General features: G+C 43.5%; 1 protein-coding gene across 2 annotated transcripts in view; it reads right to left on the reverse strand.

The window, feature by feature from the left end:
• The window catches only part of LCP2 (lymphocyte cytosolic protein 2), a 398,083-nt gene that overhangs the window by 28,029 nt on the left and 342,100 nt on the right, over positions 1 to 27,954 (reverse strand). For both annotated transcript variants that reach the window (XM_077473572.1, XM_077473571.1), the window contains 2 exons: positions 15,490 to 15,548; positions 3,352 to 3,425 (listed from right to left, as the gene is read on the reverse strand). In XM_077473572.1, the coding sequence (XP_077329698.1) occupies positions 3,352 to 3,425; positions 15,490 to 15,548 (133 nt within the window). The remainder of the gene's footprint in view (positions 1 to 3,351; positions 3,426 to 15,489; positions 15,549 to 27,954) is intronic.

Raw genomic sequence — 27,954 nt, forward strand, 5'->3', positions numbered from 1 at the left:
TCCTCCTCCTCTCTCCTACCAGGCACCCACGTGGAGTCAGTGCCCTCATCATCCCCTCCCTCTTCATCGCTGGAGCAAACCAGGCAGTATGCTGCAGCTTGTGGAACATGACTGCCAGATTGCTGTCCTTCTTGAGCATCCCCTCTCTCTGCGCTCACGCTACTGCCTTCCTCTAGCTGAATATCATCATCAGAGCCTACAAAACACTGGGCATCCTCCTGGAGCATGTACCCAACACTGTGCTCAAAGAGTTCAGGAGACTCCTCAGGAGGACGTGGTGGGTCTAGGGAAGGAGTCATTGATGATGACATTAAGAGGAAGAAAGACGATGCGTTGGAAGCTGCTTTGCTAGTACCCTGAGCCTGGGTGAGAGAGGATGAGGAGGATGAAGAGGGTTTGGTCATCCACTCCACCAAGTCTTCGGCATGTTGCGGCTCAACATGTCCAGCTGCCGAAAAGAAGGACAAGTGTGTCCCATGGCCACGTGCTGATGATGACGATGCACCGCGTCCACGACCAGCACTGTTGTCTCTAGACACAGAGCCTGCTTGCCCTCTTTTATTGGCTCGCGCCTGTCTGCCTCTCCTTGTTGGCCTTCCAGACATGGTAATGGCCTGAAGGGAGATGAGAAAACCAGCAATTGGGTAGTGTACAGTATATTGTGCTGGAGACACACAACACCCACTAACTCCTGCAGATGGCTCAATTAGAGACGAGCTATATAGGTTGATATAACGGTGTATATTGCGGTCAGGGCACGCAGACAGCACGCACAATCTCCTACAACTAACTGCAAGCTCTATTAAAAAAAAGCAATATAGCTAGCTACATAGGTGGATATAATGGTGTATACTGCGGTCAGGGCATGCAGACAGCACGCACAATCTCCTACAACTGACTGCAAGCTCTATTAAAAAAGAGCAATATAGCTAGCTATGTAGGTGGATATAACGGTGTATACTGCGGTCAGGGCATGCAGACAGCACGCACAATCTCCTACAACTGACTGCAAGCTCTATTACAAAAGAGCAATATAGCTAGCTATGTAGGTGGATATAACGGTGTATACTGCGGTCAGGGCACGCAGACAGCACGCACAATCTCCTACAACTGACTGCAAGCTCTATTAAAAAAGAGCAATATAGCTAGCTATATAGGTGGATATAACGGTGTATACTGCGGTCAGGGCACGCAGACAGCACGCACAATCTCCTACAACTGACTGCAAGCTCTATTAAAAAAGAGCAATATAGCTAGCTATAAAAGTGGATATAATGGTGTATACTGCGGTCAGGGCACGCAGACAACACCCACTACAGAAGAGCAAGAACGCAAAATCAGCCGATAACGAACGGTGTATACTGTGTTGAAGGTACACAGAACACCCACTAACTCCTACAGACGCCAACACACTACACAAGGCCACCGCGCTGGTGGCCTTATATAGTGTGGGGCGTGTACTACACAGCCTGAGCTATGATTGGCCACAGGCATCCTGCCTGTGGCCAATCATGGCTCTCCTCGCTGCCGGCGCTGTGATTGGCCAAGCATGCGGGGTCACAGTGCATGCTTGGCCAATCATGAGCCAGCAATGCACTGCGATGGCTGCGATGGGCCATGAGCGCCACATGAATTTGGCGCGAATGTCCCATAACGTTCGGTATTCGCCGAACGGGCGAACAGCCGATGTTCGAGTCGAACGTATGTTCGACTCGAACACGAAGCTCACCCCTAATGGTGACCAAAAACCAATAGGTTACTAGAATTCTTGTTAGACAGAATACAACTTTGGAAATAATGTAATTTGTTGTATTGTATTGTATGCTTTTGTTTCTGAGCATGCATGGTCTTGGTCACACAATTTTTCTCATACAAATACTTTACTAAAAACATGAAAATTATTTGTTCTATTACCATACAAGAAAAATGTTGATTGTCCCTTCGGATCAGAGGCATGACTAAAACCTGAAAAAATTTGAGTATCCCCGCGCTATCATACAACTCGTAAACTAACACTAAGGGCAGGTTGCGGCAAACCACCGACAGAGGTATAAACCCTACCACCAAAAAATCATTTGTCAAAATCAAATAAATGGTGTTGCGCTACCTTAAAATATTATGCTAAACTAAAGTGCCTAGTGCATGAAATTAGCAGATTCAATGTGTAACCCCTAGCACATTTTCCCAAGGGTAAACAATTACATAAAAGTGCAAAACAGTATAACCCGAAAAATTACGCAGTGAGTTTACATTCACTGTTTTTGGCACTCTCTACTTGGAGAAGCACCTTATGAGCCATGTGTCACTTTGTTTTTTTATATAGAGACTCAAGTTCATTTCTTTTATTTTGCTGCATTTGCACATTTATGTCAGTATTGAAATACTTGTTTATTTATTGTGCTTGACTCTGCTCTCTTTATCAGGATTTTGATTGCACTTTACTATCGCACTAATTAGAGGTTTGAGTTTCACATATGCAATTTTGGATATATGTATTTCTAAGCACTAGACACGTTACTATCCCTTTTGTGATGTGATCTAAGCACCTGACACTTTATTCACTTACCGCATTGTTTGCTGTTGTTGCATAACCTGTGTTTTGTAATTTTTCGGGTTATACTGTTTTGAACCTTTAAGTAATTGCTTACCCCTTGGGAAAATGTGCTAGGGGTTACACATTGAATCTGCTAATTTCATGCACTAGGCACTTTAGTTTAGCATAATATTTTAAGGTAGCACAACACCATTTATTTGATTTTGACAAATAACTAAAACCTGGGTCCTGGCCGAACCCTCCCCCCCCCCCCCACCTTTGTTACCCTGGTGGTTCCTTGTTTGTGTGCAAGCAGTCAGAGGGGAGTGGGGCGATCACCAGTGCAGGACCCCGGGCACCCCACAAAAGATGGGGGGGCAGGTGAATTTGGTGCCCACACTAGCTTACCCCGTTAGGCAAGTAGTGAAAGCCCTTGTTCCGTGTGCCTTATGCTGGTACCAGCCCTGGGCCAAGTGCAACCTTTGTGATCCTGGTAGTTCCGCCACTGTTTCGGATATTTTTGCACAAACTGACATTAATAAACAGATTTAAATATTCACCAGTAAGGTAATAAAAAAAACATCAAATATTGGCCAATGTTGGGGAACTTTAAAACAAATCTATTCTCAATGTTGTACATTAAACTGGAGCTTATGTGCCATGCATTTCCTATGTAGTTACACGTGTTTACAATGTATACATATTGACTTGAGGAAAATACCCAAAACACAAACTAATATTAAGTTATCAAATTCAGAAGACCCTGTACATTCATCCTTATTCTGTCTTAGTTTTTATAAAATATTTTATAGTCTTACATCATTTCGTTGTGAATTATTAAAAGGATTTGGAGCTGGTGGTCTGGTGCTGCCTTCAGGAGGTGGCTTGTAGGCTGGAAAAAATGTAGATAAAAAGATTACAAAAAATATTATTAGTGTGTCCTGCTGCTTAAAGTGGATGTAAACCCTCACATATACTCAGTGAAGTGAACAACCTCAGATGATACACAGGGTTAAAACAAATCTCCCTACATAAGTTTTAGATGTATATCCACTGTCTTCACCTTTATTTTTATTTTTTAAATTACTGTTTATTGAAACAATAGAGGAATAACAACATCATGCACGGTACAGTCATCACAAAACATACGTTACAACCAGTGGGTCATTAGGTGTAAAGAACATAGCAAGAAACAGTTTGAAAACCTCTATTAGAAGTACTATACCATTTATTTCGGGACAAAAAAACAACTTGTCATTTTGGTGTATAAGTAACCAAAGGTTCCCACACAAGAGCCCTCGTAGGGATATTCATTATTAGCATAATACCCGTACACAATGTTGACATGAATAGAGGGTGAGAAAAGAGAGGTAAAGAGAGGAAAAGAGGGAGCAGTGAGGGTAAACATAGAGGGGGGTCGGGAGGGGGTCTGCCTCGGTCCAATCACCTATGAGCATCAGGGTTTGCTGAGGAAAGCCTACTTCATGTGGTTTGTGACATAATTTCTGTATAAGCGGTTGTAAATTTAAAGGCGAACCAGCAGGACCATATCTTTTTTACTGTCTTCACCTTTATATACTGTTTAGAAAGTGCTCTACGCTTTAGGAGATTTTCTCTTCCTGTTTAACATGGAGTGTGAAGTCAAGGCATACAGCCAAGACAGCTGATTGGACAAAAGGCATACACCCCCTCTCCACATAGGCATAGACTCTCAGAGGTGTTCTATGACAAGGCAAGCTGCCTGCTAATCTATTTATAGCTCCCTCCCCAACACAAAACTCAGAGCAGTAGACAGCTACATGACTCAGTGCTTTGAAGAGAGATAAGAAAACACTGCAGATATATGTGCCCAGCTCAAATTTCATGAATCGGGTTTACATCTCCTTTAAGGTATTACCTCATAGGTAACACAAAGCAGACTTTATTTTCTACATGGAAAAAGTCAACATAATGCATTTTAGTGGGTTATTGTGCATTTCTGCACAATCAAACACAACTATAGCTCACACTATAATTTAGCGCTTAAAATGGTATTAAAACACACTAAAACATGTAAAACATGCTGATAGTCTGTTCTGTCATAAATGATTCCCTCTGCCTGTCAGCTGTCATGTACACTGAGCCTTGTACGTTCAGTAGCTAAGCATTCATTTATGGCTCACAATCTGTGCCGTGGTGATGAAACTTCCATGCACATATGCAGGAATGGTGTAATCACGGACCAGCCATTCAAATGGCTGAAGAGACAGAACCCAAAAAGAAAGCTGAGCGAAGATGGAAACATTTGGGACCAGCTGGAGCACTGACAGCGCAGCACTAGAGGGGCACTGTTTGACAGGTATTTTTGTTATAATGTTCTAATATTTGGTGCATACCAGTACAATTTGGCATACACACCCATAAAAAATGTAGCAGAGAGTTTAACACAGTGTGAACTAAGGAATAAACATATTTTATTTATTTCAGATATTTACTGTATAAAGCCGCCAATTCATCCAGTCTATGTTTATATATTTACATACAGTATATATATATATATATTTGCATCAGTCCCTGCCCTTAAGGAGCTTACAATCTAAGGTCTCTAACTCACATACTAAGGTCAATTTAGACAGGAGCCAATTACCCCCCAGCATGTCATTAGAGTGTTGGAGTGCGGGTAGAGTACCCAGAGGAATCCTATGCAGGTACAGGTAGAACATGCAAACTCAAGGCAGGTAGTGCTATGGCTGGGACTCAAACTGATGACCTTGATGCTGGCAGGCAAAAGTGTTTACCACTTAGGCACTGTGCTGCCTAGAACAAACATTCTACTTTGAAATGCAATCTTAACTAAAGCAGGAGCAGGAGGTAAGTGTGGTGAGAGCTGTATGATCAGTGAGCGTTAGCAGGAGGAGAAGACGCCTGGGGCTGTGTGACCAGCAAGCAGGAGGAGAGGATGCCAAAATTCATGTGATCAGTGAGTGGGAGCAAGAGGATAGGACATTGAGGGCCATGTGATCAGTGAGTGGGAGCAGGAGGGAAGACACAAAGGGTCCTGTGATCAGTGAATAGGATCAGGATGAAAGGATGCTGGGGATGTTTGATCAGTGAGCAGGAGATCCTAAACACTTAGGAAAACAACTATTGCTCAGAATAGAATAAAGTTAGGAAAGAAGATTAACAATCAATTATATAAAATAAAATTCTTAATTTTACCTGCGTTATCCTTATTACCTTAGCGGATAACATGTACATTGGGAATGGTGATGCACATCCTGGTCCATGTATACATTCCTCAAAAAACGTTCATGGGCAAAAACTGCTGTGCAAAATGTGAGTAAGTTGTTTCATTAGCAACCCAGACCCTAAGGAAGCAACTGGCAACACTGAAGCACTGGCTTATATAGCAACTGGCAAAAATATTGTTGGAAGCTAGCATCATCAAGATTGAGGAGGAATAGGATAGTCATCATAGGCAGTCTTCAAGGGATCCCCCATCCATAGAAAATTCAATCAGTTAAATCAGCATCAGGTGCTGCTGATCCAAGACTGATCCATTTTTATTAATGCACGCCTATCGACAGGCGCACACTACAAACCCTCCAGCAGCACTGAATGTGCGTTCAGAAAGCATGCTTGATGCTAGACAGGCCAGTAGCTAAATTTAATTTTGAGCAAGTTCTGACTAGTGGTCCATCCTCAAGACTCAGTAACCCAGTGGATGCTCTGTTGGAAAGGTCTCCAAGTCTGCTCTTGCCCCTAGATATTCCTGCACCATGTAATGCAGACGCTGGCGATGGTTGTTTGAACCAATCAGAAATTGGCGCTGAGGACTGACTACTCCTCCTCCTCCTCTTCCTGTGTGTTTAGTGGGCCTGCAGGAATGCTATCTGGATAAAGGGCCTCTTATGAGGGAAGGAAGTTCTCCTCTTCCTCCTGCTGTTCTGCCTCAAGTGCCCTGTCCATGATTCCACAAAGCTTGTGTTCCAGTAGGAAGGCTAGAGGGACAGTGTCACTGATGCATGCATTGTCGCTGCTCACCATCCTTGTGGCCCCCTTTAAATGGTAACAGAACAGTGCATGCATCCTTGATCAGTAGCCACTGGCATGGCAAAAAGAAGCCTAGCCCCCCGGAACCTGTCCTGGTGCCATACACTAGGCAACAGTGACAACCTGTAGAGAAGACACCGTAACTGCTAGAATAAACATGGAAAAATTGTTCCAGTGCTGGAGGAACTCATCCCACATGCATAGGTCAGACAAAGCCACTGAATCTAACTTGACCCTGTAATGGGGCTGTGGGTAGCAAAGCCAGAAACTGGGAAATCAAAGACCTGCTCTGAGGGTTTATCCTCATGGCAAAGTTCAACATGCCCAGTAGTGACTGCAAATCTTTCCTGGAAGTGGCCTGAGAAACTAAAAACCCATGGATCCACTCCTTGATTCTGGCCAACTTATCTGCCAGCAGGCTAGCCTGCATAGTCCGAGAATTTAGCATGATTCCCAAAAAGGTCTGAGTGGTAGCTTGGCCTTCCATCTTCTCGCTTGCCAAAGGGACAACAAGAGCCACCAGTTTCTGTAGATCTGAGGGTGTACAGCCTGAACTCTCGATCAGGAGGTAATCATCTAAATAATGTATGACCTCCTGACAAAGTACCCTATGTGTGAGGATCCAATTGAGTGCATCAGCAAAAACATTAAAAAGCCAAGGACTACTTTTGGACCCAAATGTGAGTTTAGTAGCGAAATACTATACGTCCCTCCACTTAATCCCATGCCACTGCCAGAGAGAAGGCTGAATTGGGGGAAGCTTGAAAGCATCAGAAATGTCAGCTTTGAACAACCAAGCATTCCTACCTATGCAGATGATGCGCTGGATAGCTTGATCCACAGACGCATATTTGAGCGAAAATTGCTCCGATGGAATTAAGGAATTTAAGCTGGGTACATGTGAACAATGAGAAGCTGACAAAATGTAGATTTGGGGGAAGGGACACCAAACAGGCCTGTAAGAAAGAAACATTGAGGTGGCTTAGTCATGAGGACTTCCCCTGTTTAAGCGAACAAGCTGATTTGGGATGCGCCCTATAGCAGCTGGCACAGATATGCAGGAGGCAACGCTGGCTGTAGTTACATGAACCATGTTATTACAACCAAATTATTACATATCTGTGATTTACCCAGAAATTGAATGGGGCGGCCAAGTTTATCGAAGGAAGTTGAAAGGGCCGGGGTTGGCAATAAACTAGAGGGTGCCCTGGAGGTACCTGGCACAGCAGGGGGTCCCATGAGAGAGCACCAGTAAGATTTATGTGTAGAAGGCTGGCATGTGGTGCAAACAGAAGTCCTTAAACCGCCAAAATGGTGACAAAAAAGTTCAGTATCTACGTTACTCCAGCCAGTCATCACCTGGTGCTGAGCAAGCACAGCTGCAGCTTTAGCAGAAAAGGACCGATGGTAGTCATAGAAAGCCGAACCACCATATTTTTGACCCAATTTGACTACAACATACAGATAGAGATCAAGCTTCTCCCTCCTTTGAGGACTAACTGAGCAAATAAAATCCCTGAAGATGATATGCCAGAATGAAGTCAGGAATGGAAAGTTTGCGAATGAGCCTATGGTCCCTGGTTTTGACCATCACGAGACATCGCCATAAGCATATGACTTATTTTCAGCAATGTCATGAGCCGCAATCAAAAGGGAGGCTAAACTGACAAAATCTTTTTTTTTTTTAATATAAATCTTTATTTATCCAAATATTTTTACATTTTACATAATCGATATTTACCATTCCATTCTCTATATTGCCCTATGTTCGGGTTACATACTTTTTAACTTAACTACTTTTACAAATCCAATACCCTTATTTTCACTCTCATTTAATAATCCATTTCAAAATCAGAAACTCTTTTCACTCACACACCCTTCCATCCTTCCATCCACCATATGCGACTCCCCAAAAAAAAAAAAAAAGGAACACAACCACTTCCCCCTCTTCCTCCTCCCCCCGCCCCCACGCTCCATTACTATCAACATTTTCTTTTTAACGTACGATTAACAATGCTGGTGTATTTTTGTATTCTTCCCATTTTTGCCATCTTATCTTAATTTGTTCTCCCGTTTCTATTTCGTTTAATATTCCTTCCTCCAGGAAACGCATCTCGTCCATCTCCACCATCCAATCCTCTATCGAAGGCACTGTCTCCTTTTTCCATTTTCTTGCTATAACCATTCTTGCTGCTGTTAGTAAATATTTTAGTATTCCTTTCTTTATTTTTTTCACCGATCCCGGAATCATCGATAATATAGCAACTAGTATATCTAATTGTATTTTGATTCCGGTTACTTTTTACTTATAGATTTTATAGATTTTTTCCCAGAATTTCTGAATCTCTGGACAGAAGTACCAAATATGTGACATTGTGCCTACCTCTCAATAACACCTCCAACATGTGTCATCATTCTCTGGATTCATTCTATGCATATCTACTGGACATCTATACCATCTCGTTAGGAGTTTATAATTCCTCTCCTGATTCCTCCTGGAAATTGACATCTTATGTGTTAGTATAAATGCCTTTTCCCATTTTTCTTTAGTAATTTCTTTCCCTAATTCTCTTTCCCATTTTTTTTACAAAACTCAGTACTAGCTCCCTATTATTTGATATCACATATTTATATACATTAGATAAATTATGTATTGGTTTTTGTTCTTGGAGAAAAAGATTTTCCAGTGGAGTTGGTACTCTATCTAATACCCCTTTCTTCCTAAGGGCAATAATATATTCTTGAAGTTGCCTATATTGCATCAATTTCTTTTTATATTCACTTCCCATGGCTTTCAGCTGGGGGAGTATCCCCCCTTCTATTGTCTGAATAACCCTAGTGTCATCTCAACTTTGCCATTTAAAAAAATTCATAGCTTCTCTGGCTGGTGTAAATTCCGGATTACTGAACAGGGGTGTCATGGGGCCCACATAAGTGGATCCTACTCCGCCTCTCATCAAATGATCCCATACCCGCAGTGTTGACCAGACCACTGATTGCATCTATTCTTTTGGGGGTCTATTTTCTTTCTTTATCCATGGCAGTGCCTTCAATTTTATACCCACAATTTCCTGCTCCAGCTTCACCCATTGTTTCCCTATTGTAAAACCAGGCCACGATCCTAGCTATCAATACTGCTTTTAAATATATTGACAGATCTGGGAGGGCCATGCCCCCATCACCTTTTGGCCTAATTAAGGTCTCTCTACTTATCCTAGCTGGCTTTGCTGCCCATATAAAACTTCCAATTACCTTCCTTAGGGAGTTCAAGACATTTTTTAGAGGGAAAATCGGGATTGTATGAAAAATATATAATATTTTCAGAAGTATATCCATTTTTATAATATTTATACGTCCTGCCCATGAAAAGCACCCCCTATCATACTGTTGTAGCACCTTAGTGATTGTATGCATTATTGGAAGATAATTATATTCCCGAAGTTTCTCAGGTTCTCTAGGTATATATACCCCCAGATACTTAATTAGAGTAGGAGGGGGACATAGAGGGGGGGCAGCCACGAGGGAAGTATCACTCCCCACCCGCCCCCCAACCCTCACGGCAGAGCAGACAACGGGAGACCTCCCCAGCTGCCCCAAAAGGGATTATTCTTTAGTTTTTACTTTAATCCCCTGTATATCTTTATTATTCCTAATTGCTACCATCAGATGCTCCATCGCCAAAACATATAACAATGGGGACATAGGGCATCCCTGCCGCGTCCCATTTGTTATAGTAACTGTTTTGGATATTTCCCCATTTGCTCTTATCTTGGCGGTGGGTTTCTGATAGTACCATTATTTTTTCCAAGAGCAATGGTCCCACTCCCCATTGTCTCAGTGCCTCCTCAAAGAATCGCCATCCCACCCCACCCTGTCGAACGCCTTCTCTGCATCAATTGCCAAAAGGCAGGATGGGATGGCGTGTCTCCGGGCATACTCAATCAGGGTCAGGGTCTTCAAGGTGTTATCTCGACCTTCTATGAAGCCCACTTGGTCTAAATGGATAGCTTTCAGTAATTTAGATGACAGTCTGTTGGCTATAATTTTTGAGTATATTCTGAGATCAACATTTGTTAGTGAGATGGGTCGATAATTCCCACAGAGTGTATGATCTTTCTCTGCCTTAGGAATAAGTGAGATATATGCATACTGCATACTCTGTGGGACGAATGGTTGAATAAGAAATACTGAGTTAAAGGTCTGTTTCATGATTGAAGCTAATTGATCTTTAAATATTTTGTAGAAACGTGGAGTAAAACTGTCTGGGCCTGGGCTTTTACCTATTTTAATTGTATCAATTACTTTCAAAATCTCGAAGAACTCATTTTCTAATTGTTCTGTCAAAGATGGTATAGCTGTATCGTATATTTTTTTATTCTCTGTCGATACATTTCAGGGTCCTGTATTTCTATTTGATTTGGAATATTATATAGTTCTGAATAAAACCCATGAAACTCTTTCAGGATATCTTTTGGGTCATATGCCATCTCCCCTGTTGTTGTTTTAACCTTAACTATAGCTGTAGTATTTATTTGCTGGCGTAAGGCATTAGCTAATAATTTACCCGGTTTATTTCCTTGCTGATGATATATTATGCGATTTCGATCCCTTATCTTTAATGTTTGCTCGTTCAATATTCTACGTAGTTCTAATCGTTTCTTCGTTAATATCATTAATGTCTCCTGTTCTGCCTTGTGTTTATGTTGCTTTTCTAATTGTATCATTTCTTGTTGAAGTAATATTATTTTATTTCCTTTAGCTTTTTTTTAATCTGGTTCCATGTTTTATAAGTACGCCCCTCACTATACATTTTATAGTTTCCCATTGATTGGGAAGTGATGTATTATCGTTCAAATGATCTTGTGTAAAATTCAAAATAGCTTACCGTATCTCTGCTACACATAACTTATTCTGTAACAAATTGTCATTTAGTTTTCAGACACCTCTAGGTGCATTACATTTCAGTATATCAATCTCCAAGAAAATGGGGGCATAGTCTGACCAGAGAAAACTACCTATCCTTGAGGAGGAAATTGTAGCTACCAGCCCTGAATTTATCAAAAAATAATCTAATCTATGATATGTGTCATAGACTTTTGAGTGAAATGTATAGTCTTTCTCTCCCAGATATAATATTCTCCATATATCCACTAATCGGTATTTGTCTAATACTTCCTTTAATCTTTTTTTTCTGTATTCTTCTGGGTTCCTGATAATGCTGTAGTATCTATTTCTCTATCGAAAACAAAATTAAAGTCCCCCCCAATTACTGTCTTCCCCTCCGCTTTTTCCATTAATTCCTTCAACAGTTGAGTGCCCACCTTTATCTGATCTATATTAGGCAAATATATATTAATAAATGTATATTTCTTGCCATATATAATTACCTTCAATAATATTGCCCTACCATGCTGATTTATCCATCTTTCTATTACCTGATGAGGTATCGTTTTATGAATTAGGGGTAAGTGTCATGAAACCATGTTGGGTAGTTCCTATTTTGGATTCTTGGTATATGATCAGATCGAAAATGTGTCTCCTGGAGAAAGATTACTCCCACCCCCTGTCTATGTAATGAGTACAAAATTTGTGATCTTTTTGCAGCATTGTTTAATCCTCTAGCATTGAAAGAGCATATCTTAATACTACTCATATACCAGGAGCAAATGCGGAAGAGAGTGAATAAGAGGAAAAAAATAATTACCCTTTAAATAAGCCCTATTGCACACCACTTTATAGTCCTCACCCTCCCGGCACTCACACACACTCTGTCTCAGTCACTCTTTTACTTGACTCGCTAGAGTCTACTCTTACTAAGTAAGTTCCCTATATAGGGGATGTAGGGGCTTTCTAGGGGAAAGACGTGCTTCCAATCTGCACAGTGGTGTAGTGGTTAGCACTTTCACCCTAGCAGCAATAGGGTCGCATGGAGTTTGCATGTTCTCCCTGTGCCTGTGTGGGTTTCCTCCCACACTCCAAAGACATGCTGGTAGGTTAATTAGACCTTGTCTAAAGAAATTGACCTTAATATGTGTATGTGTATGTCAATGTTGTATGTGTTTGTAAGCGTGTCAGGACCTTACAGGGTGAAGGACCATGTAAAAGCCGCAGATGGACTCTGGTGGCAAGAAAGCGCCCTGAGGCGATTCAGTTCGCATCGGTAGCGCTATACAAGTCACTCATTCATTCATTCATCCGGGTTTATTAATTTTACATAAGGAAAACTTCTTCCAATATAAAGGAGGAAAAATAAAAAATAAAAAAAAAATTGTCTAGGAGAACAAAATAATCCAAGAGGGGGGAAAGAAAGGCCCGGGTGGGAACCAGAGGAAAGGAAGAAGAAAAAAAACCCCAAAAAAACAAAAAAAAAACCTATATAATATAAACATCTATAAAAACATATGACCACCTCATAATATTTGTGTCTTTATCCTCAAATTTTGTCTAATCCCCATACTTTACTCCTTTTTCCCCTATATACGACAATCTCCATCAATTTGTACATTTGAATTTGTGAAATACGTAATTTCCCTCCTCGAACATCATTTATATGATTTAATTCAAACACGATAGTCATTTTATCACCAAAATGTATTTTTTGATATTAGCAGGGATGAAATGGGCTGGAGTGACTGATAGTGATCTAGCGGTTTTACCTGACGCTACCGGAACAACCAAAGCTAACAAGGAGACAGCTGACATGTTGGGAATGCCAGGTGCTACCGGGACTGGGCAAGGAGGGCTTTCCAGTGGCTTGTAACTCCTGAAAAAATGCTGCCAACACGCTTAGAGAGGAGTGGATACCCCGACAGGACGAAGGGTAACTTGCTCAGGGGTGGTGCCTGAAACACTGAGGAACAAATTTCTAAAGAGTTCAGCCTTGCGTGCTGATGCCAGGTAAGAGATACCCCTGCGCTGAAGTTTCGCCATGAATTTGGGAATCGTCCAAGACCTCAGGGAGAGCATGCTGCCATGTTCGGAACCCCCAGCCTGGGATGCAAAATCCTCGATGTCTATGGCCTAATGATCTAATTAGGCAATAGACATAATTGATACAAGTGACAGTGGGTTAGAAAAACACCATGTCAGGCCTGAAACCATGACCTGATGTAACCCAAGGTAACAATAACATACCTACCTGAAATATGCTGGAACCATGAAACAAAAAGAAGAAACCCCGGGGTCCTGATAGACACGCAAAGAAAGCTTGCCGATACATAGAAACAGACTAAAGAACAAAAGGAATATGAACATACCAAAAAAATACCCTTATGGAACACAGCCGGAGCTGTATGAAACAGGTTCTGAAATGAACAGCAACATAAACTGAGCCAAGCATGATTGTGTAAAAAACAGACACCTAGAGACTTCCTGGTGAAGGAGGTCCAGAAACCCATGTACAGTGTGCCCCCCTCGACAAAATGAAAGTGGGGTGCCCAAGTGGAACCTGCAGGTGCCTTGAGAGCCCCTCCCACCAGATATGGTAAAAACGAGCTGGTCAGATAGGTGACACAGAAAGGTGGTGAGTGAAGCCATTTTGACCATTGTGAGCAAAGATGAGGCCTAACAACAAGTGACAATAATCAAGTATAAAGGTGTATGGAACACCATCTGCTGAAGCCAACCCACCCCCGTGTGGCCCTAGATACTAAGATCTCATTGGGTCCACATAGAAAATACCACCCCCCCAACAAACCCCTGCTGTACCCTGCCCCGCATCCCCGTGGGAAAAGCATTTGCGTCATGCCTGGGACCTGTAACCGGACCGTGTCTACAAATGTGAACAACTCAAGACCATCACTTGAAAAGAAAGTGCAGGCACTTACTAAGTTTTACTGATAAATATGGAAAAACAACTGATTGGCTGATCACATACAAACTCCAACCAGCTCCTGGGGAAAAATAGAATATGTGTGACGATTTGAGAAACTGAATGGCCAAAATCATATGTTGAAACGTGAAATGTGGTGAGGTACAAGAGCCTGGGGATAAGTGATGAAAACAGTATCTGATCGCTATGCATGATCCCTCTGACACAAACCGGTCTGGCTGCTGATACCAGTATATTACCCGTGACAAGCACAGATGAGGCTGCACTGGCTTTGCCGAACTTACGTACAGAGAGGAGAACTACAAGCAACAGTTGCAGCTGAATAAATCTCAGACAAATGTAAGTTGCAGCATCAGAAACATACCTGCAGCCATCCATGTTTGCAGATTAATATGAATACCCTTAACAGACACACCAGCTAGACCCCGATAACAGAGTTTGTTTCTTTCCTTCCAAAAACAGGGCACATGACACTGTCAGGCCAGGGTGACAGCAGTGTCTGGAGAGCCCTACCACTCAACAGACCCTGGGAACAGTGACAACCCCCCCTCCCTCCCCTAGAACAACATACGAGACCCAGAACAGAAGTGGGTGCCGCCCCTGCCAGCAGTGAACCCCCCCCCCCCCCCATCGATAACTGAGCCTGTATGAAAAGCAGGGAGAAATGGAAAGCCCCTCAACAGCCGCACATCTCCTTGTTGTGACACCGGAAATGAAGTCGGCAGTCACACTGGAAATGACACGTACGAGTGTCCAACACTCACGAAACGCCTCTGAAGACACAAGGAACGCCCCCTAACACCAAGGAAATGCTCCCAAACACGATAGGAAAAGTCGACAGCCAGGGAGGACCAGGGGCTGGCTTTTAACAACAAGGCTCCTCCTACAAATTCAGGCAGGCCTACACCCCACCTTCCTACTTGGTGGCCATATGCTTGGGGCTACTTTTTTTCCCCAAAAAACATAAAAATATCATAATTCATCATTCTGAATCTGTGAATTGTGGGAGCAGACTAGATTTACTTCTGGTAGGTAGAAACGACCTCACTGTAGTTAATAAATAAATACAGAAAATGAAAAAATTAATATTTACCTGGCTTACTTGGTAGGTTTAATAGCCCTCCTGGTGTTTGTGACCCTCCAGTGAATAAGCTACGATAAAACACACCATTAAAATCTCAATGGAAAAGAAGTACATCAAATTAATGAACTGAACATTTTAGCATTTTCAGGGTAAATGTTGTACATCTGTTAATAGTATATGTCTTTGAAATCAATTATTCTAAATAGTACAAAAGTAGTTTTATAAATCGTACACTGTATACACCATAGTACCTTTGTGAAATCCTTTCCTTCTCTATACAGAATATAATATCAGTATATATACAGGCATTACTAAATGGCAGGCTATATCCGGACCCACAGGGCCAGATCTGTCTCCCAGCTTCCACCGCCATTATGGACGCAGAGTAGAGAGCGGGAGGAAGGACAGACAGAGAGCGAGAGGCACAGTAGCACCAATATAACTTTCCAGATTAATCAGCAGGTGATTGTTTGCTAGGAAACAGAGCAGTTCTAGCATCCAATCACCAGCTTGTTAACATGCAAAGTTGACTCTGGTAGCTCCCGCCCTCCATCCAGTACTACTGTGCCTCTCCATCTGTCTGGGCTCCTGCTCTGCGATCTGCTACCTTACACAGGTACACAGAGTTAGGGGCAGAGGACATGGCTCTGCAGGATGGGGGAACACTACAGTGAGGGGGGACACTACTTTGGAGGGGCAGAGGAAGACTCTTCTGTTGGGGGAGGTGATGTGAAGATGTGGGGGGTGGGGGCAAAGGTGGACCCTACTGTGGTGGCTGATGTGAGCAGAGCAGAGGACACTACTGTGGGGGGGGGGGATGTGAAGTGGGGCAAAGGACACTGCTGTGAATGAAGGGGGTGTGATGTGAAGGGGGTTCAAAACACTATTGTGAAGCTGCTGTTAAGTGGAAGCCTGTGATGTAAAGGGGGGGGGGGGTGTGGTATGCAGGGTGGACTGAGGACACTGATGTAAGAACAGGATTGTGATATAAGAGGAGGGGGGCTGTGATGTGAAGGATCTGAGTCATTGGGCAAACATGCGATTCGGACCTCTGGTGGAAGAACATTTTTCTGATGTAGCAAGTAAATTAAGGGTAGAAGCAGTGTACCATTTTGTACACGTTAGCAGTTCTAATCTAAAGGAAGGCAAAAAATAGGGACAATTTTGCCTAATGGGGAAAGTGCACTCTTGCCCTACAAAGTAGATGAATTAATACCACAGATCAATATACTGCAATGAAATGATTACTAATAACTGTGAATGTATTCAGTTATAATAAAAATTAGCTTTTTTTCACATTTTTATTAAGCATTTTGTATTTATACAAGTTCCATAAAAAGCAAATTCACATAGCTACATAGCTCCAAATTTTGCTCTATAACAGTTCATAAAGGCTAAGAAAAGGACCAAAACCATATACTTAGGTATTTTTACCTATTCTTTCATAATGACTATTTTGTGCTGTCGAGTGTTCCTCGTAAAAAATGTGCATTTTTTATTTTGGCATTCATTTTTACTTCATGCAGTAGAACCATTCTTGTATTAAATATATTCTTTCTTCTCAATGCAGCTAATACACTTGCATCTCAAAAAATTAGAATCATCAAAAAGTCAATTTATTTCAGTAATTCAATTCAAAAAGTGCAACTCATATATTATATAGATTCATTACACACAGACTGATATATTTCAAGCATTTCTTTCGTTTAATTTTGATGATTATGGCTTACAACTAGTGGGAACTCAAAATTCTGTATCTCAGAAAATTTGTATATTACATAACACCAATAAAAAAAGGATTTTTAATACAGAAATGTTGGCTTACTGAAAAGTATGTCTATGTACAGTATAGTATGCACTCAATACTTGTTCGGGGCTTCTTTTGCATGAATTACTGCATCAATGCAGTGTGGCATGGAGGCGATCAGCCTGTGGCACGGCTGAGGTGTTATGGAACCACAGGTTGCTTTGATAGTGGCCTTCAGCATTGTTGGGTCTGGTGTCTCAACTTCCTTTTGACACTACCCCACAGATTCTCTATGAGGTTTAGGTCAGGCGAGTTTGCTGATACCCTAATTAGTAAACCAGGTATTGGTACTTTTGGCAGTGTGGGCAGGTGCCAAGTCCAGATAGAAAATGAAATCAGCATCTCCATAAAGCTGGTCAGCAGAGGGAAGCATGACGTGTGCTAGAATTTTCTGGTAGAGGGATGGACTGACTTTGAACTTGATAAAACATAGTGGACCAACACCAGCAGATGACATGGCTCCTCAAATCATCACTGACTGTGGACACTTCACACTGGACCTCATGCAACTTGGATTCTGTACCTCTCCACTCTTCCTCCAGACTCTTGGACCTTTATTTCCAAATGAAATTTCATCCAAAAAGAGGACTTGGGACCAGGGACATGCAGTGAGGTCAGTGGCTGGCGAGGCACTGGCTAGTATCAGAGCCAGATACATATAGGTTACATATGCCGTGAACGTTAGAGAGAGAGCAAAATTCAATCAAGAGCCAAGACCCCAGCCAGAGAGGGTGTGCGTGTCTCTGGCGTGGGAACGAAGGGGCTCAGGTGAGTAAAACGGGGGGCTGGTCAGTGACAGAAGTTTTTTCACCTTAATGCATAGGATGCATTAAAGTGAAAAAACACGAGGGTTTACAGCCCCTTTAAGAGGGCTGGGCTGGAAGGGGGCATTTGTGCAGCATTTTTATTGGACAGCTTGGTTCAATGGTACTTTACCATTGGTCCAAGACTCCATTGAGCTCAGTGCCTCTGACAAGACGTGAAGAGAGGCACTGTGAGCTCATCCTCTCAGTCTGCAAACATAGTGTGCCAGCTTGTATTTAAACTGGCTGCTCTGTATGTAACTTCTGACAGGCAGTGCAAGGAGCCCCGTATCCCTGGAACCATAAATAATAGGAGCCCCAATTTTGACCAGTGGTGGGGTAGGACTTCAGCTACCTAACCCCCAAAATTCGGGGTTTATGTGCCCACAGGTCGCTGAGCTATGACCCTCGAAGTTGATCGTTTTATTTTTATTTATTTTTTATTCTTTATGTTCATGGCAGGTGAGGCTCTGCCTCACCTGCCCCCCCCCCCCCCCCCCACATCACATTCCATCCCTGCTTTGGACCACTGAGCAACAGTCCAGTCCCTTTTCTCCTTAGTTATTCAACAGGATGACAATGCTGTGTAAGAGGGAACTAATTATTTTTTTCTTTTTCTATTTGTGATTGAATAAAATGTAACTATTATGATTGTTAGCATTTGTGTGGTTATTTTGTTGCAATTTTTGGATACTTTGTGTTATGAATACATTTAAACAGCAGTGAGTCTGAAAAGCCATGTGCTCTCACAAAAATACTTCTTTCTTTTTCTCTTTAGCCCAGGTAAGATGCTTCTGACATTGTCTATGGTTCAGGAGTGGCTTGACACAAGGAATGCGACAGTTGTAGCCCATGTCCTGAATACATCTGTGTGTGGCGGCTCTTGAAGCACCAGACACCAGCCATGTGAATCTCCCCCAAATTCTTGAATGGTCTTTGTTTTATAATCCTCTCAAGTCTGCAGTTAGCCCTGTTACTTGTGCACCCTTTTCTACCACACTTTTTGCTTCCACTCAACCTCCCATTAATATGCTTGGATACAGTGGCTTAACCAGAGCCTTCAGGGCCCCAATGTAAGAAACCATGAAGGGCCCCCTGACCCCCAGACAGGGCCCCTTCCTCCGAGCCTAGTAGCGGAATGCCAGGGCCCAGTCGCAAGTCGGTGGCTGCATATAAAGGAACCAATTTCTCCTTTCCCCCCCAAAGGAAAATGGACAGCCAGTCAGGGGGCAACATATTGCCTCTTTACTGGCTGTCAAATGCCTTTGAAGAGCAATCTGAGCATGGATCACTTTTCGAAGGAACAGCATTTTTCTGCTGGTACTATGAACAAGTGGGGGGGGGGGGAAATCAGTTCTGATTGTACACATATAGAGGGTCAGGATTAAAAGTGCATACATAAAATGTGCATACATACATGTAAAAACACATGTACGCACACACACCACACATACATACATACACATATATAACACACACATATACTGCATATATACATACACAGACACAAACATATATAAATACACACACACACACACACATATATAAATACACACACATATATATATATATATATATATATATATATATATATATATTGTGGTAGTACGGAATCTCCAATCCTGGGACCGGGTTTTGGGAACAGCCAGCAGTCTGGCTGGATGATTGCACAGGTGGGTCTTGGGCTTAAAACAAAGCCAACACCATGGTTCTGGGCTCCACCCTCCCGAGGAGTCCAGGCGTGTAAGGGAGAAGAAGTGTGCATGTCTGCACAGGTCGGTCTGTCAGAGTAGACAGAGGGTCCAAGCTTGTGGGCTGAAAGAGAAGCTGTTAAAGAGTGCTGAGGTACTGGGTGTACGGGAACTCTGTTAAAGAGCCAAGAGGGCTGCAGCAGAAGTCTGAGCAGCAGTGCTGCTAAAGAGAGCCAGGTGGCTTGGTATTTTTGGTTCTACATACATTACTGCTGTGGAAAGCTGAAACCCCTGTGTGGGCAACTATTTTGTTATCTGACTTTTCTTTCTTTAATAAAAGTGGGCCTACGAGCTCTTAAACGACATCTGGTGTGGATCCAGCTCACTGGTAAGCTCTACCTTTAAGCTAAAATAACCCCCAAATATTACAAGTGGTGTTCGAATGCGGGCATTAGATGGTGGAATCCGGGTCCTTGCTCCAAAGTAAGTTCAAGTCAGGAACTATTGGCTGTGTGTGAAAGTGCAGCCAGGCAAAAGGCATTGCGTGTTGCAGGTGGTGTACCTGTGAATGAAAAGTCAAATTTTTTTTTTTTTCTTGCTATGAACTGTGTTTGTGTGCATGAGACAGCACAATCAGTGTGTGCAATGTGCAGGTGAGGAAAGCTTGCATGAAGAGAAAAGCAACTTGCTTTAAATGAGAGACAGAGCTCTGTGGTTGGAGGGGTTGTTACCACCCAAACGAGCCCCATACATACCTGATCAGAGTGTATCCAGGAGAAAAAGGGCTGGGGTTGTCCCTAGCAACCCTGGTGCAATGAGTGCACAGGTGACTGCTATTATGGAGAGTCCACCAGCATTTGAATCTGCAGTGGATTGGTGCAAGCGGCATTTAGCAGCACTGGACCAAGCTACAGAGGAAAGGAAGCCAACCCTCAGTGCAAGGGGAAAGCCGCTGGATGTCCATAACTGGAAGAGGGCTGTTGTTGCCCCTGGCAAAGCTGATGCAGTTAAAACAGCTAATGTGAAAGATGTGAATGTGTCACAGCATGAGATGGGATCCAGCAGAGAGAAGCCCATGCGATATGCAAGGAGAGAGGCTGATCAAAGGCTAAGGATGAGAGTGGTTGCCCATAGCAACGCAAAAGAAGCCAGTCGGGCTGTCTCTGTACCATGGGCTATGTCTAATAAGGATTGTGGAAAGTGGCTTAAGGAGGAGCCAGTTTATTATGTTGGAGAGAGCCAGCAAAGTTCTGCTGGGAAAGTGCGGTCTCCCATGGCAACCGGAGTGAAATTTATGCCTGAAAGGAGCTGCAGTAGAGGTTTGGTTCAGCGTCCCCACAAAGAGGCCTGTGCATTCCGGCCAGCTGGGAATCACCAGGAGAGAATCGCTTTGGGAAAAAGTCGTCCAGTAACATGCCTGGAATGTGGCCAGCTGGGGCATGGCATGTTTTCTTGCCCTAGGTTGTGGAATACGGCTGGAGATAATGTTGCTGAGAAAGTTTTGTCTGTAGGCCCAGATTCCGGTGAAAATATGTTTGCAGTCACCCCTAGCAACAAGAAGTTTCCTGTTGTGCCTGCAGGGGGTGCTAAACGGTGGGAGATGCCTGCTGTAGTTTCATCCCATGGCCCCCAGGAGGAGTTGGCCAGTAAAAGTGCAGCAGAGGACTGGTGCATAAGACGACGTACTCAAATGAAGATGGTGACCCCAACTACTGCGGTGGGTAAGACTGTCTTTAATGAAATGATGGCTGGAACTGCTGATTTCATGTATAAAAGGACTGGTTACGAGACTGTCCATGATGATGTGAGAGTGACCCCAGTTAGTGGGGCCACTGAATGTGCACTTGAGAATGACTTTTCCCTATATAGTGGGAATGCAAGGGTTAAAATCCACATAGAACCTGTGTTGATGTCTAAAAGGGTTGTGTCTAATGACTATCAGGCTCAAGTTGACCATGGGCTAGGACAGCCTACAAATGTGAAAAATGCTATAAGTGTTACTGTTAATGAAAAGTTTAATGCTGTTGGGAAAACTTTTGCTCTGAAAGAACCTGGGGTTATGAAAAATGGGCGGTTGCCTGTAGCAACTGGTGGTAAGACAGCACAGTTGTCCACAGGAATCTCCAGGGAACTTCATGTATTGGAGTCAGAGGTTGCCCTAGACAACTGCGATGTCACTCTGGTGGGACAGAATGGAACTGTAATGTGTAATGGTAATGTGTTAGTGCAAGCTGCTAGTACTAAAAATGTGCAGGTAAATGGTGGATTAACACAACCTGTGAAAAATGCAAAGGTGTGTGAGGCTTATGAAATGCAAGCTGAGCAAGGTGGTGAATATGGTGTATTGCAACCTGTGCTACCACAGTCTGACATGATTTACAATGACTGGTGTAATGAGTCTGCAACTAGGCCAGTCTGTTCTTATGTGTCTCCTTGGGCAGATGGATTGGTGCTGAGGAGTACCGATGAAGGGAGCGCACATACAACAGATTGGGATAGTTGGAGCAAAAATCTTATCTCCCTGATAGATGAGGCTTTTATGCACAAAGATAAGGTGGACACGGTTTCTGCTGGGCCAGCAGGAGGGGCTGCAGAACAGCTTGTACCTGAGGGCGCGGTGGCTGCTGCAGGGGTTAACCCTGGTGAGCAGGATGAACCAAATAAGGGCACAGCAGAGACATTGTCTGTGACCCACAAAACTGAGGTTGACATGGAGTGTCAACGTGACGTCACTGGTAATGTTCTGGAGCAGTTCACTGATGCTGAGCCTGAGAAGTTGGGTATGAGTCCAGCAATTGGCAGCGCTCTGGTGGAGCACCAGGCTGTGTTTACCTCCAGCCGGGAGGAGGTTCCGTTAACCGTCGCAACTTTTCAAGTCTCAGCAAGTGAGTCTCTCTGCATCCCCAGTGTCATGAAAATCCCCAGGAAGGACTTAGGTCTGGAGTCAAGGGCCTGGTTATTTACCAAAGCATTAAAAGAGATGCTTGAACTTTGGGATGTACAGCCAATCTATACTAGTGTGTCTCCTCCACAGTCTGATGGGCTGGTACTGCGCAGTACCACTAGGTGGAGCACTGTATGGCAGGCTGTACAGAGCAAAGTAAAACGGGACAGGAATGGTTTATTCCTAAATTTGCTAATTTTGTTAAAAGTTGCTGCTATGTATGCTGCTGGACTACGTGCAGAAGAAATATTTGAGACAGACTTTGGAGAAGTTGTAAATAAGCCTAAAATGTCTGTGGATTCACCTCCTAACAGCCAGATGGGAAGCATTTCTGCTGCTATGATTCAGGGTGGTGCTGGTCAGTTATCGATTAAGGGCGCGTTTACTGCACCGGTAGAAAAACCACATGAGATGGAAGGGCCAAGTGTGAACCTGAAAGCAGCAGAGATCCTGACCAGGGCTCAAACAAAGGTGGTTAAAGAGACTGGGGTCCCCAGTCCAGTGCTTGGTTTAGGTGACAAACCTAATAAGGTCCCCGGGACAGGGGAATGGACAAGGAGCGTGGATAAAAATACAGATGGCATCAGAACGGGTCAAGTGGTAGGACAGCTGCCTGCAGAGTGGGTGAACCCAGGGGAGGTGGCGTCCTGTGAGGTTCCTGTGGGTGATGGCGGCCCTCTGGTATGTGTGCCCTCTGCAGACTCTGTCCTAGCAAATTTTGAAAAAAAAGGCATTGGTGACATGTGCAACATTGAGAGGTCTAATATTGGTTTGAATATGTCTGTCAATGATGAACCAAATGTGTTAATGGTACATGATAATGTGGTGTCCAAAGGTACAGGTAAACCTGGTAATCAATTAGTGACTGCTGAGTCAGGTACCAGAAATAAGAGGTGGGTTTCCGTTCTAAACACTATAGAAATAGGCCCCCTACAGTCTCAGAACAGTACTGCTGAGAGAGTTTTGGGGAAACCTGGGAACCTGAAGCGTGGAGGCAGAAGGGTTGGTAGGAAGACCAACGGGAATCCATTAAGATTTCAGGAGAGGAAGTGCTTATGGAAATGCACTCGGAAGAAAAGTTGGGAAGGTCGCATCAAAGCTCATAGCAGAGTGACAGTAAGGCTTAGAGGCAGACTCCAAAGGAGGCATTGGGTGGAGTTCCCCGTTAGGAGAAGCGAGGTTGGACAGGAGGGTACTTCTGTAAATGGTATCTGGCACAGAGGTGCCAAAAGTAACTTGGGTGTTCCGCCCTCTGGGTCGAAACAAAGGGGGGGGGATATGTGGTAGTACAGAATCTCCAATCCTGGGACCGGGTTTTGGGAACAGCCAGCAGTCTGGCTGGATGATTGCACAGGTGGGTCTTGGGCTTAAAACAAAGCCAACACCATGGTTCTGGGCTCCACCCTCCCGAGGAGTCCAGGCGTGTAAGGGAGAAGAAGTGTGCATGTCTGCACAGGTCGGTCTGTCAGAGTAGACAGAGGGTCCAAGCTTGTGGGCTGAAAGAGAAGCTGTTAAAGAGTGCTGAGGTACTGGGTGTACGGGAACTCTGTTAAAGAGCCAAGAGGGCTGCAGCAGAAGTCTGAGCAGCAGTGCTGCTAAAGAGAGCCAGGTGGCTTGGTATTTTTGGTTCTACATACATTACTGCTGTGGAAAGCTGAAACCCCTGTGTGGGCAACTATTTTGTTATCTGACTTTTCTTTCTTTAATAAAAGTGGGCCTACGAGCCCTTAAACGACATCTGGTGTGGATCCAGCTCACTGGTAAGCTCTACCTTTAAGCTAAAATAACCCCCAAATATTACAATATATATATATATATATATAAACAAAATTACACACATACATGCACACACACACACACACACACACACACACACATACAGCCTTTTAAAAATCGTCAGTCCTTTACCTTAGCGCTTTCTTCTGGGTACTGCATGTAGGGGGAGACAAAGAGCACAGCACACACTGCTTTCACTTTAAGTGTAATTAGTGTGACGAGCTCCAGGCAGTGCAGATTTACAGTTTGCCTGAAGATAGGGGAGCTCTGTCTCAGCCGCCCTTGCTGCTCCTCCTATCGAGGCGTGCAGGGGGCCCAGTCACCATGGAGACTTCTGCGACCCCTCTACATCCACCACTGCTTGGATAGAGTACTCTGTGGACAGCCAGCTTTTTTAGCAATGACCTTTTGTGACTTACTCTTCTTGTGGAGGGCTGTCAAGTCAGCAGTCTTTCCCATGGATGTGTAACCTACTGAACCAGACTGAGAGACCATTTAAAGGCTCAGGAAACATTTACAGGTGTTATGAGTTTTTTGGGGTTTTCACTAGCTGTAAGCCATAATCATCAAAATGAAAAGAAAGAAATGCTTGAAATCACTCTATGTGTAATAAATCTATATAATAAATGAGTTTTCCCTTTTTGAATTGAATTCCTGAAATAAAATACATTTTTGATGATATTCAACATTTTTTGAGATTCACCTATATTAACCTAGTTCTTTGTACATTCAATAGAATACTATTCTAATTTACTAAATAAACAAAAACACTTAAATAATTGGACACTCTGTACTCCTAAATATATCAATACAAATATACAAAGCTTTATTATAGAAAAACATACAAATACATTATAGATCATTACCATGACAGATCTGTCTCTAAAACAGAACACAAACAGGAATTCCACTCGCACATGCAGCAGCTCCTCCTAACCAGGACCGAATTAGCATAGGGGCTATTGGAGCAGCAACTCCAGGCCCAAAAAAATCATAAAAAAACAAACAGAAAAAAACTATTGACTTTGAGGATCATGGCTCAGCGACAAGGGGTCACATATAGCCCAGTGGGTAGGTAGCTGAAGGTCTACCCGCTACTGGTCAAAATGTGGGGCTCCTATCGCCTATAGTCCTGGAGATACAGGGCTCCTTGCCCAGCCTGTCAGAAGCTACATACAAAGCGGCCAGTTTAAATACAAGCTGGCACACTATGTTTGCAACAGACTAAGAGGATGAGCTCACAGTGCCTCTCCTCACTTCTTGTCAGAGGCTCTGAGCTCAATGGATAGCTTGGAGCCTGCAGAGTTTGACAGGCAGTACGACTTGTCAAACTCGCTTACAGTAGCAGCATAGTCCAGCAATGTAAAACTGCCATTCAACAATGTAAACAAAAAGGAGGCAGCAGTAGCACCTCATGAATGCCTGTCAGCTGCTGCTATACCACTCGTTGAAAAGCAATTAACCACAGATTGCTTTGCAGTAAGCATTACTGCAGATGTGAAAGAAACTTGAAACACATCATCCATTTCACACTCACCACCAACCAGGTCACTCCCCAGCCACTTTCCATGTTAACCACCTCCCTTCAACTTATATCACAGGTGACCATTTCCCAACCTGCAGATGACAGACCCTACTCCAAAAGATATCACTCCCAGTTACTTTCCCCGTCCACTGATTGATATCCCTCCATGACCACCTCACACCCCCCTGCTGACAGACCTCTCTCCCCAGCCTATCCCCACACACCCTTCCTCACTTGCTGATCTGTGGATGAAGGAATCACTCCCGCAGTGTTATTGTGTTCTGCCAGTGGTGAGCCTTCCCAACAAAAACAATACAATGATCAGTGTTGCTAACTATAGCTGGCAGCACTGATTGTTTTGGGAAAAACCTTCCCAGATTCCTTCATCCTCCTCACCTTTACATAATGCCCACTGTCATACCCTCCACACTTCTCTCTTTTTTTTTTTTTTTTTATTGTTTATTTATAAAGTTTTTTCCAAAAAAAGAAAAAGGTACAATACAGTATAAAGAAAAACATTTCAACTTTCGATAATACAAAGCCATGTGTATAGAAATGTACGAAATTATATATATATATATTGTGGTAGTACGGAATCTCCAATCCTGGGACCGGGTTTTGGGAACAGCCAGCAGTCTGGCTGGATGATTGCACAGGTGGGTCTTGGGCTTAAAACAAAGCCAACACCATGGTTCTGGGCTCCACCCTCCCGAGGAGTCCAGGCGTGTAAGGGAGAAGAAGTGTGCATGTCTGCACAGGTCGGTCTGTCAGAGTAGACAGAGGGTCCAAGCTTGTGGGCTGAAAGAGAAGCTGTTAAAGAGTGCTGAGGTACTGGGTGTACGGGAACTCTGTTAAAGAGCCAAGAGGGCTGCAGCAGAAGTCTGAGCAGCAGTGCTGCTAAAGAGAGCCAGGTGGCTTGGTATTTTTGGTTCTACATACATTACTGCTGTGGAAAGCTGAAACCCCTGTGTGGGCAACTATTTTGTTATCTGACTTTTCTTTCTTTAATAAAAGTGGGCCTACGAGCTCTTAAACGACATCTGGTGTGGATCCAGCTCACTGGTAAGCTCTACCTTTAAGCTAAAATAACCCCCAAATATTACAAGTGGTGTTCGAATGCGGGCATTAGATGGTGGAATCCGGGTCCTTGCTCCAAAGTAAGTTCAAGTCAGGAACTATTGGCTGTGTGTGAAAGTGCAGCCAGGCAAAAGGCATTGCGTGTTGCAGGTGGTGTACCTGTGAATGAAAAGTCAAATTTTTTTTTTTTTCTTGCTATGAACTGTGTTTGTGTGCATGAGACAGCACAATCAGTGTGTGCAATGTGCAGGTGAGGAAAGCTTGCATGAAGAGAAAAGCAACTTGCTTTAAATGAGAGACAGAGCTCTGTGGTTGGAGGGGTTGTTACCACCCAAACGAGCCCCATACATACCTGATCAGAGTGTATCCAGGAGAAAAAGGGCTGGGGTTGTCCCTAGCAACCCTGGTGCAATGAGTGCACAGGTGACTGCTATTATGGAGAGTCCACCAGCATTTGAATCTGCAGTGGATTGGTGCAAGCGGCATTTAGCAGCACTGGACCAAGCTACAGAGGAAAGGAAGCCAACCCTCAGTGCAAGGGGAAAGCCGCTGGATGTCCATAACTGGAAGAGGGCTGTTGTTGCCCCTGGCAAAGCTGATGCAGTTAAAACAGCTAATGTGAAAGATGTGAATGTGTCACAGCATGAGATGGGATCCAGCAGAGAGAAGCCCATGCGATATGCAAGGAGAGAGGCTGATCAAAGGCTAAGGATGAGAGTGGTTGCCCATAGCAACGCAAAAGAAGCCAGTCGGGCTGTCTCTGTACCATGGGCTATGTCTAATAAGGATTGTGGAAAGTGGCTTAAGGAGGAGCCAGTTTATTATGTTGGAGAGAGCCAGCAAAGTTCTGC

The sequence above is a fragment of the Lithobates pipiens genome, unplaced genomic scaffold, assembly GCF_037356315.1.
Source record: "Lithobates pipiens isolate NorthernLeopardFrog02 unplaced genomic scaffold, aLitPip1_a1.2 Scaffold_8, whole genome shotgun sequence".
Lineage (NCBI taxonomy): Eukaryota > Metazoa > Chordata > Amphibia > Anura > Ranidae > Lithobates > Lithobates pipiens.